General features: G+C 44.8%; 1 protein-coding gene across 1 annotated transcript in view; it reads left to right on the forward strand.

Annotated features, from left to right (window-relative positions):
• The window catches only part of LOC138666984 (zinc finger protein 665-like), a 110,815-nt gene that overhangs the window by 80,000 nt on the left and 14,163 nt on the right, over positions 1-16,652 (forward strand). Inside the window, exon 10 of the mRNA XM_069755192.1 lies at positions 12,199-12,289. Coding sequence (XP_069611293.1) covers positions 12,199-12,289 — 91 coding nt within the window. The remainder of the gene's footprint in view (positions 1-12,198; positions 12,290-16,652) is intronic.

The following is a 16,652-nucleotide window of genomic DNA, read 5'->3' on the forward strand; positions in this document are numbered from 1 at the left end:
AAATGTCTATGCATGCAACTTGTATTGAGACTTTTCAGATTCTGTCCTCTGCTTAAGGTAGTTGAACATTTTTGACAGATGACTTTGCGCTGATCAATTGGATGTTGTTTAAAAAAATGCCAGACTGCACTCTTTCTAGCATCGGATACCTTTTCAGGCATTGCAGACTGAGCTTTAACCGGATGGCCACGCTGTCCTCCAACAGGTTTTGGCTTTTTGGGCAAGATACGGGCCCGGCAGATGGAACCTGTTGCGATGTTGATGCCTGCTGCGGCCCCTCCTCCTCCGCTTCAGAACTGCTGCCGCCTGCACCCTGTTCCCCCAATGGCTGCCAATCGGGGTCAAGAACTGGGTCATCTATTACCTCTTCTTGTAGCTCGTGTGCAACTTCGTCTGTGTCACCATGTCGGTCGGTGGTATAGCGTTCGTGATGGGGCAACATAGTCTCATCAGGGTCTGATTCTTGATCATTACCCTGCGAGGGCAATGTTGTGGTCTGAGTCAAAGGACCAGCATAGTAGTCTGGCTGTGGCTGTGCATTAGTGCACTCCATGTCAGATTCAACTTGTAATGGGCATGGACTGTTAACTGCTTCACTTTCTAAGCCAGGGACGGTATGTGTAAAGAGCTCCATGGAGTAACCCGTTGTGTCGCCTGCTGCATTCTTCTCTGTTGTTGTTTTTGCTGAAGAGGACAAGGAAGTGACTTGTCCCTGACCGTGAACATCCACTAACGACGCGCTGCTTTGACATTTACCAGTTTCACGAGAGGAGGCAAAAGAGCTAGAGGCTGAGTCAGCAAGATAAGCCAAAACTTGCTCTTGCTGCTCCGGCTTTAAAAGCGGTTTTCCTACTCCCAGAAAAGGGAGCGTTCGAGGCCTTGTGTAGCCAGACGACGAACCTGGCTCCACAGCTCCAGACTTAGGTGCAATATTTTTTTTCCCACGACCAGCTGATGCTCCACCACTACCACTACCCTCATTACCAGCTGACAATGAACGCCCCCGGCCACGACCTCTTCCACCAGACTTCCTCATTGTTTTAAAAACGTAAACAAACTAACGGTATTTGTTGCTGTCACACAACTTACACGGTGAGCTATAACTTCAGTATGATTTAGCTACCCCTTTACAGGTGAGTGAGACCACAACGAAAATCAGGCACAATGTTACACACTCTGTTGTTGGTGGCAACAAATGAGAGAGATGCCACACACGCAGGACTGTCACTGAAGCACAAATGTAAATATTAATCTCTGTTATGGCTGGCAATCAGGCAACACAGCGTGCAGTAATCAGCGCACATACAGAGATCTGGCAATAACCCAAAACAATAGGACGAGCTCTGAGACGTGGAATCTCTGTAGACTGCAGTACCTGATCTATCCTCACACAACTGGAAGCAGCAGTGGATTGCGCCTATCAACTACCTATGCAACTCGGCACTGCCTGAGGAGCTGACTAGCCTGAAGATAGAAATACAAGCCTGACTTACCTCAGAGAAATACCCCAAAGGAATAGGCAGCCCCCACATATAATGACTGTTAGCAAGATGAAAAGACAAACGTAGGAATGAAATAGATTCAGCAAAGTGAGGCCCGATATTCTAGACAGAGCGAGGATAGCAAAGAGAACTATGCAGTCTACAAAAAACCCTAAAACGAAAACCACGCAAAGGGGCAAAAAGACCCACCGTGCCGAACTAACAGCACGGCGGTGCACCCCTTTGCTTCTCAGAGCTTCCAGCAAAAGATAATAACAAGCTGGACAGAAAAAACAGAAAACAAACTAGAAGCACTTATCTAGCAGAGCAGCAGGCCCAAGGAAAGATGCAGTAGCTCAGATCCAACACTGGAACATTGACAAGGAGCAAGGAAGACAGACTCAGGTGGAGCTAAATAGCAAGGCAGCCAACGAGCTCACCAAAACACCTGAGAGAGGAAGCCCAGAGACTGCAATACCACTTGTGACCACAGAAGTGAACTCAGCCACAGAATTCACAACAGTACCCCCCCCTTGAGGAGGGGTCACCGAACCCTCACCAGAACCCCCAGGCCGACCAGGATGAGCCACATGAAAGGCACGAACAAGATCTGGGGCATGGACATCAGAGGCAAAAACCCAGGAATTATCTTCCTGAGCATAACCCTTCCATTTGACCAGATACTGGAGTTTCCGTCTAGAGACACGAGAATCCAAAATCTTCTCCACAATATACTCCAATTCCCCCTCCACCAAAACAGGGGCAGGAGGCTCCACAGATGGAACCATAGGTGCCACGTATCTCCTCAACAACGACCTATGGAATACATTATGTATGGAAAAGGAGTCTGGGAGGGTCAGACGAAAAGACACCGGATTGAGAATCTCAGAAATCCTATACGGACCAATAAAACGAGGTTTAAATTTAGGAGAGGAAACCTTCATAGGTATATGACGAGAAGATAACCAAACCAGATCCCCAACACGAAGTCGGGGTCCCACACGGCGTCTGCGATTAGCGAAAAGCTGAGCCTTCTCCTGGGACAAGGTCAAATTGTCCACTACCTGAGTCCAGATCTGCTGCAACCTGTCCACCACATAATCCACACCAGGACAGTCCGAAGACTCAACCTGTCCTGAAGAGAAACGAGGATGGAACCCAGAATTGCAGAAAAATGGAGAGACCAAGGTAGCCGAGCTGGCCCGATTATTAAGGGCGAACTCAGCCAACGGCAAAAATGACACCCAATCATCCTGGTCAGCGGAAACAAAACATCTCAGATATGCTTCCAAGGTCTGATTGGTTCGTTCGGTCTGGCCATTAGTCTGAGGATGGAAGGCCGAGGAAAAAGATAGGTCAATGCCCATCCTACCACAAAAGGCTCGCCAGAACCTCGAGACAAACTGGGAACCTCTGTCAGAAACAATATTCTCAGGAATGCCATGTAAACGAACCACATGCTGGAAGAACAAAGGCACCAAATCAGAGGAGGAAGGCAATTTAACCAAGGGCACCAGATGGACCATTTTAGAAAAGCGATCACAGACCACCCAAATGACTGACATCTTTTGAGAAACGGGAAGGTCAGAAATGAAATCCATCGAAATATGTGTCCAAGGCCTCTTCGGGACCGGCAAGGGCAAAAGCAACCCACTGGCACGTGAACAGCAGGGCTTAGCCCTAGCACAAATTCCACAGGACTGCACAAAAGCACGCACATCCCGTGACAGAGATGGCCACCAGAAGGATCTAGCAACCAACTCCCTGGTACCAAAGATTCCTGGATGACCGGCCAGCACCGAACAATGAAGTTCAGAGATAACTTTACTAGTCCACCTATCAGGGACGAACAGTTTCTCGGCCGGACAACGATCAGGTTTATTAGCCTGAAATTTCTGCAACACTCTCCGCAAATCAGGGGAGATGGCAGACACAATGACTCCTTCCTTGAGGATACTCGCCGGCTCAGATAACCCCGGAGAGTCGGGCACAAAACTCCTAGACAGAGCATCCGCCTTCACATTTTTAGAGCCCGGAAGGTATGAAATCACAAAATCAAAACGAGCAAAAAATAACGACCAACGGGCCTGTCTAGGATTCAAGCGCTTGGCAGACTCAAGATAAGTAAGGTTCTTATGATCAGTCAAAACCACCACGCGATGCTTAGCACCCTCAAGCCAATGACGCCACTCCTCGAATGCCCACTTCATGGCCAGCAACTCTCGGTTGCCCACATCATAATTACGCTCAGCAGCAGAAAATTTCCTGGAAAAGAAAGCACATGGTTTGAACACTGAGCAACCAGAACCTCTCTGTGACAAAACCGCCCCTGCACCAATCTCAGAAGCATCAACCTCGACCTGGAACGGAAGAGAAACATCAGGTTGACACAACACAGGGGCACAGCAAAAACGACGCTTCAACTCCTGAAAAGCTTCCACGGCAGCAGAAGACCAATTAACCAAATCAGCACCCTTCTTGGTCAAATCGGTCAATGGTCTGGCAATGCTAGAAAAATTACAGATGAAGCGACGATAAAAATTAGCAAAGCCCAGGAATTTCTGCAAACTTTTTAGAGATGTCGGCTGAGTCCAATCCTGGATGGCCTGAACCTTAACCGGATCCATCTCGATAGTAGAAGGGGAAAAGATGAACCCCAAAAATGAAACTTTCTGCACACCGAAGAGACACTTTGATCCCTTCACGAACAAGGAATTAGCACGCAGTACCTGGAAAACCATTCTGACTTGCTTCACATGAGACTCCCAATCATCTGAGAAGATCAAAATGTCATCCAAGTAAACAATCAAGAATTTATCCAGATACTCACGGAAAATGTCATGCATAAAAGACTGAAAAACAGATGGAGCATTGGCAAGTCCGAACGGCATCACCAGATACTCAAAATGACCCTCGGGCGTATTAAATGCCGTTTTCCATTCATCTCCCTGCCTGATTCTCACCAGATTATACGCACCACGAAGATCAATCTTAGTAAACCAACTAGCCCCCTTAATCCGAGCAAACAAGTCAGAAATCAATGGCAAGGGATACTGAAACTTAACAGTGATCTTATTAAGAAGGCGGTAATCAATACACGGTCTTAGCGAACCATCCTTCTTGGCTACAAAAAAGAACCCTGCTCCCAATGGTGACGACGATGGGCGAATATGTCCCTTCTCCAGGGACTCCTTCACATAACTGCGCATAGCGGTGTGTTCAGGTACGGACAAATTAAATAAACGACCCTTAGGGAATTTACTACCAGGAATCAAATCGATAGCACAATCACAATTCCTATGCGGAGGAAGGGCATCAGACTTGGACTCTTCAAATACATCCTGAAAGTCCGACAAGAACTCTGGGATGTCAGAAGGAATGGATGACGAAATAGACAAAAATGGAACATCACCATGTACTCCCTGACAACCCCAGCTGGTTACCGACATAGAGTTCCAATCCAATACTGGATTATGGGTTTGTAGCCATGGCAACCCCAACACGACCACATCATGCAAATTATGCAGTACCAAAAAGCGAATAACTTCCTGATGTGCAGGAGCCATGCACATGGTCAGCTGGGCCCAGTACTGAGGCTTATTCTTGGCCAGAGGTGTAGCATCAATTCCTCTCAACGGAATAGGACACCGCAAAGGCTCCAAGAAAAATCCACAACGTTTAGCATAATCCAAATCCATCAGATTCAGGGCAGCGCCTGAATCCACAAACGCCATGACAGAATATGATGACAAAGAGCACATTAAGGTAATGGACAAAAGGAATTTGGACTGTACAGTACCAATAACGGCAGAGCTATCGAACCGCCTAGTGCGTTTAGGACAATTAGAAATAGCATGAGTAGAATCACCACAATAGAAACACAGTCTGTTCAGACGTCTGTGTTCGTGCCGTTCTACTTTAGTCATAGTCCTGTCGCACTGCATAGGCTCAGGCTTACTCTCAGACAATACCGCCAGATGGTGCACAGATTTACGCTCGCGCAAGCGACGACCGATCTGAATGGCCAAGGACATAGACTCATTCAAACCAGCAGGCATAGGAAATCCCACCATTACATCCTTAAGAGCTTCAGAGAGACCCTTTCTGAACAAAGCCGCTAGTGCAGATTCATTCCACAGAGTGAGTACTGACCATTTTCTAAATTTCTGACAATATACTTCTACATCATCCTGACCCTGGCATAAAGCCAGCAGATTTTTCTCAGCTTGATCCACTGAATTAGGCTCATCGTAAAGCAATCCCAGCGCCTGGAAAAATGCATCAACATTACTCAATGCAGAATCTCCTGGTGCAAGAGAAAACGCCCAGTCCTGTGGGTCGCCGCGCAAAAAAGAAATAATAATCAAAACCTGTTGAATAGGATTACCAGAAGAATGAGGTTTCAAGGCCAAAAATAGCTTACAATTATTTCTGAAGCTCAGGAACTTAGTTCTGTCACCAAAAAACAAATCAGGAATCGGAATTCTTGGTTCTAGCATCGATTTCTGATCAATAGTATCTTGAATCTTTTGTACATTTACAACGAGATTATCCATTGAGGAGCACAGAGCCTGAATATCCATGTCCACAGCTGTGTCCTGAAGCACTCTAATGTCTAGGGGAAAAAAAAGACTGAAGACAGAGCTAAGAAAAAAAAATGATGTCAGGATTTCTTTTTTCCCTCTATTGGAAATCATTGAAAGGCTCCTTGTACTGTTATGGCTGGCAATCAGGCAACACAGCGTGCAGTAATCAGCGCACATACAGAGATCTGGCAATAACCCAAAACAATAGGACGAGCTCTGAGACGTGGAATCTCTGTAGACTGCAGTACCTGATCTATCCTCACACAACTGGAAGCAGCAGTGGATTGCGCCTATCAACTACCTATGCAACTCGGCACTGCCTGAGGAGCTGACTAGCCTGAAGATAGAAATACAAGCCTGACTTACCTCAGAGAAATACCCCAAAGGAATAGGCAGCCCCCACATATAATGACTGTTAGCAAGATGAAAAGACAAATGTAGGAATGAAATAGATTCAGCAAAGTGAGGCCCGATATTCTAGACAGAGCGAGGATAGCAAAGAGAACTATGCAGTCTACAAAAAACCCTAAAACGAAAACCACGCAAAGGGGCAAAAAGACCCACCGTGCCGAACTAACAGCACGGCGGTGCACCCCTTTGCTTCTCAGAGCTTCCAGCAAAAGATAATAACAAGCTGGACAGAAAAAACAGAAAACAAACTAGAAGCACTTATCTAGCAGAGCAGCAGGCCCAAGGAAAGATGCAGTAGCTCAGATCCAACACTGGAACATTGACAAGGAGCAAGGAAGACAGACTCAGGTGGAGCTAAATAGCAAGGCAGCCAACGAGCTCACCAAAACACCTGAGAGAGGAAGCCCAGAGACTGCAATACCACTTGTGACCACAGAAGTGAACTCAGCCACAGAATTCACAACAAATCTCCCACTGATTTGTTTTTTGTTTTTTTTTTTCAGGGAGACTTTAGGAAAAAAAAATAATAGAATAAAATGATTTTTTCCGGAAGAATTTAGAAACCAAATAAAATAAAATGATTTTTTCAGGGAGAATTTAGAAAACAAATAAAACAAAAAAAGGCTTTCTATGGCCACTGAGTGAGAGATGACGCACACAGGAGTCAGGAGTGGCACACAAGCCCAGAGGCCAATATTTATCTCCCACTGATTGATGTAGTGATTTTTTCAGGTAGATTTTGGAACCCAAATCAAGCTAAAAAAATAATTGGCTTTCTATGGCCCACAATTGGAGAGAGAGAGAGAGATGGCACACCCAGGAGTCAAGACTGGCACACAAGCAGAAAGGGCAATATTAATCTCCCACTGATTTGTTTTTTTTGTTTTTTTCAGGGAGATTTTAGGAAAAAAAAATAATAGAATAAAATGATTTTTTCAGGAAGAATTTAGAAACCAAATAAAATAAAATGATTTTTTCAGGGAGAATTTAGAAAACAAATAAAACAAAAAAAGGCTTTCTATGGCCCACTGAGTGAGAGATGACGCACACAGGAGTCAGGAGTGGCACACAAGCCCAGAGGCCAATATTTATCTCCCACTGATTGATTTATTGATTTTTTCAGGTAGAATTTAGAACCCAAATCAACCAAAAACATAAATAGGCTTTCTATGGCCCACTATTTGTGAGAGAGATGGCACGCTCAGGACTGGCACACAAGCCCAGAGGCCAATATTAATCTCCCACTTTTTATTTTTTTTCAGGGAAAATTTATAAACCCAATAAAAAAAAAAAAAATAGGCTTTCTATGGCCCACTATCTGAGAGAGAGAGATGGCACGCTTAGGACTGGCACACAGGCCCAAAGGCCAATATTAATCTCCCTTTTTTTTTTCAGGGAGAATTTATAAAACCAAAAAAAATAAATAAATAGGCTTTCTATGGCCCACTATTTGTGAGAGAGATGGCACGCTCAGGACTGGCACACAAGCCCAGAGGCTAATATTAATCTCCCACTTTTTTTTTTTTTGTTCCAGGGAAAATTTATAAACCCAATAAAAAAAATAATAAATAGGCTTTCTATGGCCCACTATCTGAGAGAGAGAGATGGCACGCTTAGGACTGGCACACAAGCCCAAAGGCCAATATTAATCTCCCACTGATTGATTTATTGATTTTTTCAGGTTGAATTTAGAACCCAAATAAAGCAAAAAAAAAAAAAAAAAAGGGCTTTCTATGGCCCACTGAGTGAGTGATGATGCACACAGGAGTCAGGAGTGGCACACAAGCCCTGAGGCCAATATTTTTCTCCCACTGATTGATGTAGTGATTTTTTCAGGTAGATTTTATAACTCAAATCAAGCAAAAAAATAAATAGGCTTTCTATGGCCCACTGAGTGAGAGATGGCACACACAGGGATGGCACTCTAGCAGAAATGTCAATCTTAATCTCCCACAAAAAAAAAAAAAAAAACAGGGAGTGTCCAACAATTACTATCTCCCTGCAGTAATCTCAGCCAGGTATGGCAGGCAGCAATAAGGAGTGGACTGATGCACAAATTAAATAAAAAGTGTGGACAAACAAAAAAGATAGCTGTGCAGAAAGGAAGGAACAAGAGGATTTGTGCTTTGAAAAAAGCAGTTGGTTTGCACAGCGGCGTACACACAGCAATGCAGCTATCAGGGAGCCTTCTAGGGCAGCCCAATGAGCTACAGCGCTGAGGGGGAAAAAAAAAAAAAATGTAGCTTCCACTGTCCCTGCACACCGAAGGTGGTGTTGGGCAGTGGAAATCGCTACAGCACAAGCGGTTTGGTGGTTAATGGACCCTGCCTAACGCTATCCCTGCTTCTGACGAAGCGGCAGCAACCTCTCCCTAAGCTCAGATCAGCAGCAGTAACATGGCGGTCGGCGGGAACGCCCCTTTATAGCCCCTGTGACGCCGCAGACAGCAAGCCAATCACTGCAATGCCCTTCTCTAAGATGGTGGGGACCAGGACCTATGTCATCACGCTGCCCACACTCTGCGTTTACCTTCATTGGCTGAGAAATGGCGCTTTTCGCGTCATTGAAACGCGACTTTGGCGCGAAAGTCGCGTACCGCATGGCCGACCCCGCACAGGGGTCGGATCAGGTTTCATGAAACCCGACTTTGCCAAAAGTCGGCGACTTTTGAAAATGAACGACCCGTTTCGCTCAACCCTATCAATCACACCTATCCTCAAAAAGCCCTCTCTTGACCCATCCTCTGTATCTAGCTATCTCCCTATATCACTACTCCCCTATGCCTCAAAACTACTGGAACAACACGTCCATCTTGAACTGTCCTCCCGTCTATCTTCCTGCTCCCTCTTCGACCGCTTATAATCTGGCTTCCGGTCACACAACTCCACTGAAACTGCCCTAATTAAGGTCACCAATGACCTATTAACCGCCAAGAGCAAGGGACACTACTCTATCCTCCTCCTCCTGGACCTGTCCTCTACCTTTGACACAGTGGACCATTCCCTGTTTCTGCGGACCCTCTCATCCCTTGGCATCACAGCCTTGGCCCTATCCTGGATCTCGTCATACCTAACTGACCGGACATTCAGCATCTCCCACTCACACACCACCTCCTCACCTCGCCAACTATCTGTCGGAGTCCCGCAAGGCTCAGTTCTAGGGCCCCTGCTCTTCTCCATTTACACTTATGGCCTGGGACAGCTCATAGAATCTCATGGTTTTCAGTATCATCTCTATGCTGACGACACACAGATCTACATCTCTGGACCAGATATCACCACCCTACTAACCAGAATCCCTCAATGTCTATCTGCTATTTCATCCTTCTTCTCCGTTAGATTTCTAAAACTTATCATGGAGAAAAGAGAATTCATCATCTTTCCCCCACCTCACGTGATCCCCCCCCAACGGACCTATCCATTACAGGTAGTCCTCGACTTACGACGTTGATCCGTTCTTACGCGGCGTCGTAAACTGAATTTTGACGTAAGTTGGACCATACATTCATACAGTACTGTACCATAAAAACAGTACAGTACTGCAAACACTTAGCCTATCCAAACACCTATCCTAACACAGTACCCTACATAATTATCAATAAACATAGGTACAGTAAAATATTGTGCAGTACAGTACGTTTAATAATGAAATACTGTACTGTAAGTGCTGTAACAGTAATAAACAGTGTACTCCTTCCTTTGCTTTGATGCACTGGTATTAGATGAGTCTAGCTTACGTTTGGGAGCCATAATGAAGGGTGTTATGGCGTGCAGGAGACTCGTTTTCCTCGTGTAACCGGGTACATTGTACAGTACTGGACTCTATTCTTCCGCCATTGCACGTAGTTTGACAGAAAGCAGTGTGGGTGCGGGGCTGTACCAGGATCACACCTCATGGTCTTCCACTAAGATCTGCGGGGGGGTCGCGCCCCACTCTCATTCCCATCTGGGGCCCCCTCCTGGTTGGTATCTCCCTCTTTGTTGGCCTGCATGTGTCATCTTTTATTATGTCTTTGGCACTTGGCCCTGCGCCACTCTTGGTGCACATATGACTGGGGCCGTGTTCTAGGGTCTCTTCACCTGTGCTGACCTGATTAAATGTCCTCCATGGGCTACGGTGGCCCGCCTCTCGAATCGTTTCAGAGTATAACTCACTCTCTGCTATAGGTTTATATGGGTCCGTGTATTATGCACTTTAGCCACTTTATTAGCCGTGGCTGAGCGTTATGTATGCTATATGGTCACTATAGGGGGTTTTATATATTTACCATTCCAGATGCATTGGTATTAGCCTATATGGTTTTGATAACTACTATATATTCATATTTATATGCTTACAATTTTGTATCTATTGTTATCACACCATTATTCCTGTATGATATGGTTGTCAGGCTTGTAGGGGGTCCATGAGTGGGGTGCCAGTTTTCTGGTTTTACTTATGTTTTACATGTGTTTTTTGCTGTTTTTCTGTACCTAATAAAATATTTTCATATATTATTTGTTGTAGTGTGAGGGCTTTACGGTAGTCCTTTTTTCTCTTTTTCGTTCATATGGTCTTTTACTACCGGCCTTTTGGCACCTCCCTGGTTGTGCGCCTTGTCTTTCTTTATTGTATCCGTAGTTCGACTTACGACGCAAAGTCGGAATGAGGCGTCGTATAAAGCGTCATAACCACGAAACGACGTAACTCACGACAGTTACATCCCGTAGTTTTCGCTGGCCCTCCATCTTTCCTGATGCCACTTTCCTTCTTTTTCATGCAGACTACTTTATCTGTACAATCCATGTCCAGGATTGGCTATCTAGATTTTTATAAACTCCAGATCAGGTCCATATAAAAAAATAGCTCAGTGGTATATCCAGAAAAGTGAAATATTTTTTTTCTTACTTGTCATCCATGTGCAATCTGTTACTTTTAGCAGCAGATATTAATCATTTACACGTTTTACCATTTCCAGTTTTCTATGTTAAAGGTTTGCACTGTAACTGTAAAAATGAGAAACGATACGGTTTTGTTTTGTTTTTCAACTGTAAACGTGGATAGGTGAGTCTCGGCAAATTTTGTATAATAATCATGTATCAAAGCACAAGAGGGGAGAAGCCAGCGCTGCTTATGGTCAGAACGCAATACATGAAGTTCACATGCACATATTGATTTCTAACTGTATTTCAAAATGCAGGGCTGACCCTCTGTAACTCTCATGCCCAGCTGCAGGGCTGACCCTCTGTAACTCTCCTCTGCTCAGCTGCAGGGCGGACCCTCTGTAACTCTCTCCTGCCCGACTGCAGGGCTGACCCCCATAACTCTCTCCTGCCCAGCTGCAGGGCTAACCTCCTGTAACTCTGCCCAGCTGCAGGGCTGACCCTCTGTAACTCTCCCCTGCCAAACTACCTACTCTCAGACTCTAATCCTATAAAGCATCTCTGGGACAAAGTAGAATGGCTTCTTCAGTGGATGTCAGCACCTTCTTCTAATTTGCAAGGACCTATCCTGTTAGCATGGGCCAGTATTCTTGGGGAACAATCTCACCAACTAATGGAATACGTGATACAATGAATAACTACGTGCTACTTGATGGGTGTCTCTAGTAATGTGGCCATTCAGTGTATGTTTTATATCTGGTGGAAATGACGGGATAAAGCTGATCATAGACATTAGATGTTGTCTGGATCTTCTCAGACTTCTTAATTTGTCAGTAACTTTTATAATATTTGTTCCAGGGTAAAGATCGGTCCCATATTAATACTGCAGAGACATATGTGAGGGGTGATGAGCAGTGTAAAGAGGAGATTCCTACAGATAACCGCACAGGTGAGTAGTGACCACTAAACGCAGAGAAGTCACAGGTCCTAATCAGTCAATGGCTTGTAGAGTAACTTGAGATGATGTTTTGTTTTTTAGGGTTTGTTCATATGGAACTTTTGATGTGGATTTATAGGCTGATTCATTAAAAGGGTTTATCTGGGATAGCACATTGTAACTACCTGCCTGTTGTACCCGCTGCTGATTGCTGTCAGCACAAAGTGGTAATAGACTGTTCTTGTTCGTTATTCAATGGCTTCCATCGATGTCACATCGACAGAGCAGAACTTCTATTCCACTCTTTTCTGTCTACAAGGTGTAACTGCTGACGTCATGTTGATTGACAGCCAGCTTCCCACAGTTAAACCTATAAATCAGCATGACGTCAGAAATTACGCCTTGTCGAGCAGCTGAAATACCAGCAAGAGCACTCGGTGCCTACTCTGACCAAGCGCAGGGTCGGACTGGCCAGCTGGCAGTTCTGGCAAATGCCAGGAGGGCCAGTCCCTGTAGTGGGCGCTCGGTCACCTCCACTCCTTGAGCAGCATGCATGTCACACTGCAATAGCTTGCCTTGAGCATACTATCACGCTGCACAGCTGAAACCTGCAGGACCAGGGGGCGCCATTCTGTGCTGTGATGTTCTGTGCCGCCACTTGACACTGCTGATTTGTGTGGCAGCGCGATTGTGTGCACAAGCCGGCGTGGCCTGGGCCATGAGGCAAATGCCTCCCAGGGTAGTCTTCCTGCAGAAGTTTTAAACCACCCGGCAGGGACTGTACTTTAGATTTGTACAAGTGCTGGCCCGGCCATCCTGGTATTGCAGACAGTCATATGGCACCATGTGAGGGTGCGTGGGCATGTCTGCTGATCTTGTGTCATCTGCGTACCAGCCAGGCAGATTCCATGGAGAGGATCTACTGTGGTGAGGTCAGCAGAGCAGAGGGCTGAGGTAGGAGGTCTCTGACAGTGGCAGATCTTGTCTTGTGGTTGTGTCTGCAGTCGCTCTGAGGCAGGATGAGATTATTTATTGCCCAGCTTGAACCTTTACACATATCGGGTCGCACACTGTCAGTGGGAGTCATCACCTCCATCATTACCCGATCTGCATACAGTCCTAGGCTGGCTGCTCCTGAGCCTGGCTCCAGAACATCATACACTGCATATATATCCTGTATACAGTGGGTACGGAAAGTATTCAGACCCCTTTAAATTTTTCACTCCTTGTTTCATTGCAGCCATTTGCTAAATTCTAAAAAGTTCATTTTTTTTCTCATTAATGTACACTCTGCACTCTATCTTGACTGAAAAAAAACAAATGTAGAAATTTTTGCACATTTATTTAAAAAAAAAAAAAGTTGAAATCACGTGGTCATAAGTATTCAGGCCCTTTGCTCAGAGACTCATATTTAAGTTTAAGTCAAATGCCGTCCATTTCCTTGTGATCCTCTTTGAGATGAGTCTACTCCTTCATTGGAGTCCAGCTGTGTTTAATTAAACTGGTAGGACTTGATTTGGAAAGGCACACACCTGTCTATATAAGACCACACAGCTCACAGTGCATGTCAGACCAAATGAGAATAATGAGGTAAAAGGAACTGGCCAAGGAGCTCAGAGACAGAATTGTGGCATGGCGCAGATCTGACCAAGGTTACAAAAGAATTTCTGCAGTACTCAAGGTTCCAAAGAGCACAGTGGCCTCCATAATCCTTAAGTGGAAGAAGCTTGGGAGCACTAGAAGTCTTCCAAGACCTGGCCGTCCAGCCAAACTGAGCAATCATGGGAGAAGAACCTTGGTGAGAGAGGTAAAGAAGAACCTTCAAGATTACTGTGGCTGAGCTCCACAGATACAGTAGGGAGATGGGAGAAAGTTCCATGAAGTCAACTATCATGGTGGTGGCAGCATCATGCTATGGGGGTGTTTTTCAGCTGCAGGGACAGGACGACTGGTTGTCATTGAAGGAAACATGAATGTGGCCAAGTACAGAGATATCCTGGATGAAAACCTCTTCCAGAGTGCTCTGGACCTCAGACTTGGCCGAAGGTTTACCTTCCAACAAGACAATGACCCTAAGTACACAGCTAAAATACCCTCCCTTGAAAAAGCGGTCTTATAGGGACGCGAAACGCGCGTCGGGGGGCGTCTTTACATACCCGGCCTAGGATCCTCCATCCCCTGCCTCTGGTAAGTGTCTCCCCACCTTCCAGATTATGGTTACTGCCCCACTGGGGGCCATGCATATATAGGGCATTCTGTCGGTGGGCACATTTGCCTGTACTGTGGCACTCTGCACCTTATGAATAGCCGATTGGGAATCTAGGCATTTTGGGTTCTTTGGTGGATCCTGTTCACCCTGGTGTATTGTCTTCATATGTGTACAAACGTTTTTATATATACTATGTAACTGCTTGCAATAAACTTTGGACTTTTATATCATATACCTAGCATAGCTCTTCTTTCTCCTTTCTCTATACAAAGGAGTGGCTTCAGAATAACTCTCTGACTATTCTTAACTGGCCCAGCCAGAGCAATGACCTAAACCCAATTGAGCATCTCTGGAGAGACCTGAAAATGGCTGTCCACTAACATTCACCATCCAACCTGATGGAACTAGAGAGGATCTGCAAGGAAGAATGGCAGAGGATCCCCAAATCCAGGTGTGCAAAAACTTGTTGCATCATTCCCAAGAAGACTCATGGCTGTTCTAGCTCAAAAGGGTGCTTCTACTTAATACTGAGCAAAGGGTCTGAATAGTTATGAACATGTGATATTTCAATTTTTCTTTTTTAATAAATTTGCAAAAATGTATACATTTCTATTTTTTAGCCAAGATGAGGTGAAGAGCGTACATTAAGGAAAAAAAAAAAACTTTTTTGAATTTACCAAATGGCTTCAATGAAACAGTGAAAAATTTAAAGGGTATGAATACTTTCCGTACCCACTGTACATTGGCATAGCTATCAGATGGCAGAGTGGACAGTTGCCTCGGCGCCGAGCTCAAGAGGGCCCACCCAGTGCTACACTTACTTTAATTAACCAGCATGTATAATGCACCAATACAATTAAGCCCTGCAGTTGAGCAGAGAGACACCATGTACTCGCACTACTGCTCTCTGTTTTGTAGCCCACAGATCGCTTTATGCCTAAGGTCTACAGAACGACTGAGGCACCAACGTCAGAGTCCTAGCACGGTGACATCATCACCCTGCACTGGAACTTTGAGGTTCAGTGCGTGCGTCAGCACTATGACTGAGCTGTCACCTTGCCGCTGGACTCGTTAGGATTATGGGTTAGGTGAGTATATGATTTATTTATTTTATATTTAAACTTGTGGTATGATATGGGGGCAGTATAAACCACTAGATGGTGGCCCAATTCTAATGCATCGGTATTCTAGAATATGTATGTATGTATATAGCAGCCACATAGTATATAGCACAGGCCACGTAGTATATAGGAGCCATGTAGTATATAGCAGACAAATACTATGTGGCCTGTGCTATATACTATGTGACTGCTATATACATACATACATATTGTAGAATACCCGATGCGTTAATACAGGCCACGCAATATATTACAGTGGCCACGCAGTATATAACACAGCCCAAACAGTATATAGCAGCCACGCAGTATATAACACAGGCGATGTAGTATATAACACAGGCCACGTAGTGTATAACACTGGCCACGTAATATATAGCACAGCTCACGCAGTATATAACACTGGCCACGTAATATATAGCACAGCCCACGCAGTACATAACACAGCCCACATAGTATATAACACTGGCCAGGTAGTATATAGCAGCCACACAGTATATAACACAGCCCACGCAGTATATAACACTGGCCACATAATATATAACACAGCCCATGCAGTATATAACACTGGCCACGTAATATATAGCACAGCCCACGCAGTACATAACACAGCCCACATAGTATCTAACACTGGCCAGGTAGTATTGTTAGAGAAGGGATTTCCAACCTACTCAGGTGTTCTATTTCTATTGAGGGATTATTATAAGGGGATGATATAGATACATTTTTATGACAGAGAAATATAGACGTTTATATTAATATATTAAAATATGTGTTAGAAAATAGAACATAGTTTTTGTTTGTTAGTATAATTCATAGAGTCCATATTGTCAATGTGTCTTTGTAAGTTCTCTGTGGGTTTTTTGTCTTTTATCAGACCTTTGGTCTTCTGAAATACAATCCGCCAAGTCTACTGAAGTTTGCTTGTTGCAGAATATGCATTCAGGTTGTAGTGCAGTTATTGAGGTAGTCATCACTTGGGTTTACTTTATTATCAAGGTAGTCATCACTTGAGTTTGCCTTATCTCAGAGTCATTATCGATTTTTA

This window comes from Ranitomeya imitator, chromosome 2 (genome assembly GCF_032444005.1).
Source record: "Ranitomeya imitator isolate aRanImi1 chromosome 2, aRanImi1.pri, whole genome shotgun sequence".
In the NCBI taxonomy this organism is placed as follows: domain Eukaryota; kingdom Metazoa; phylum Chordata; class Amphibia; order Anura; family Dendrobatidae; genus Ranitomeya; species Ranitomeya imitator.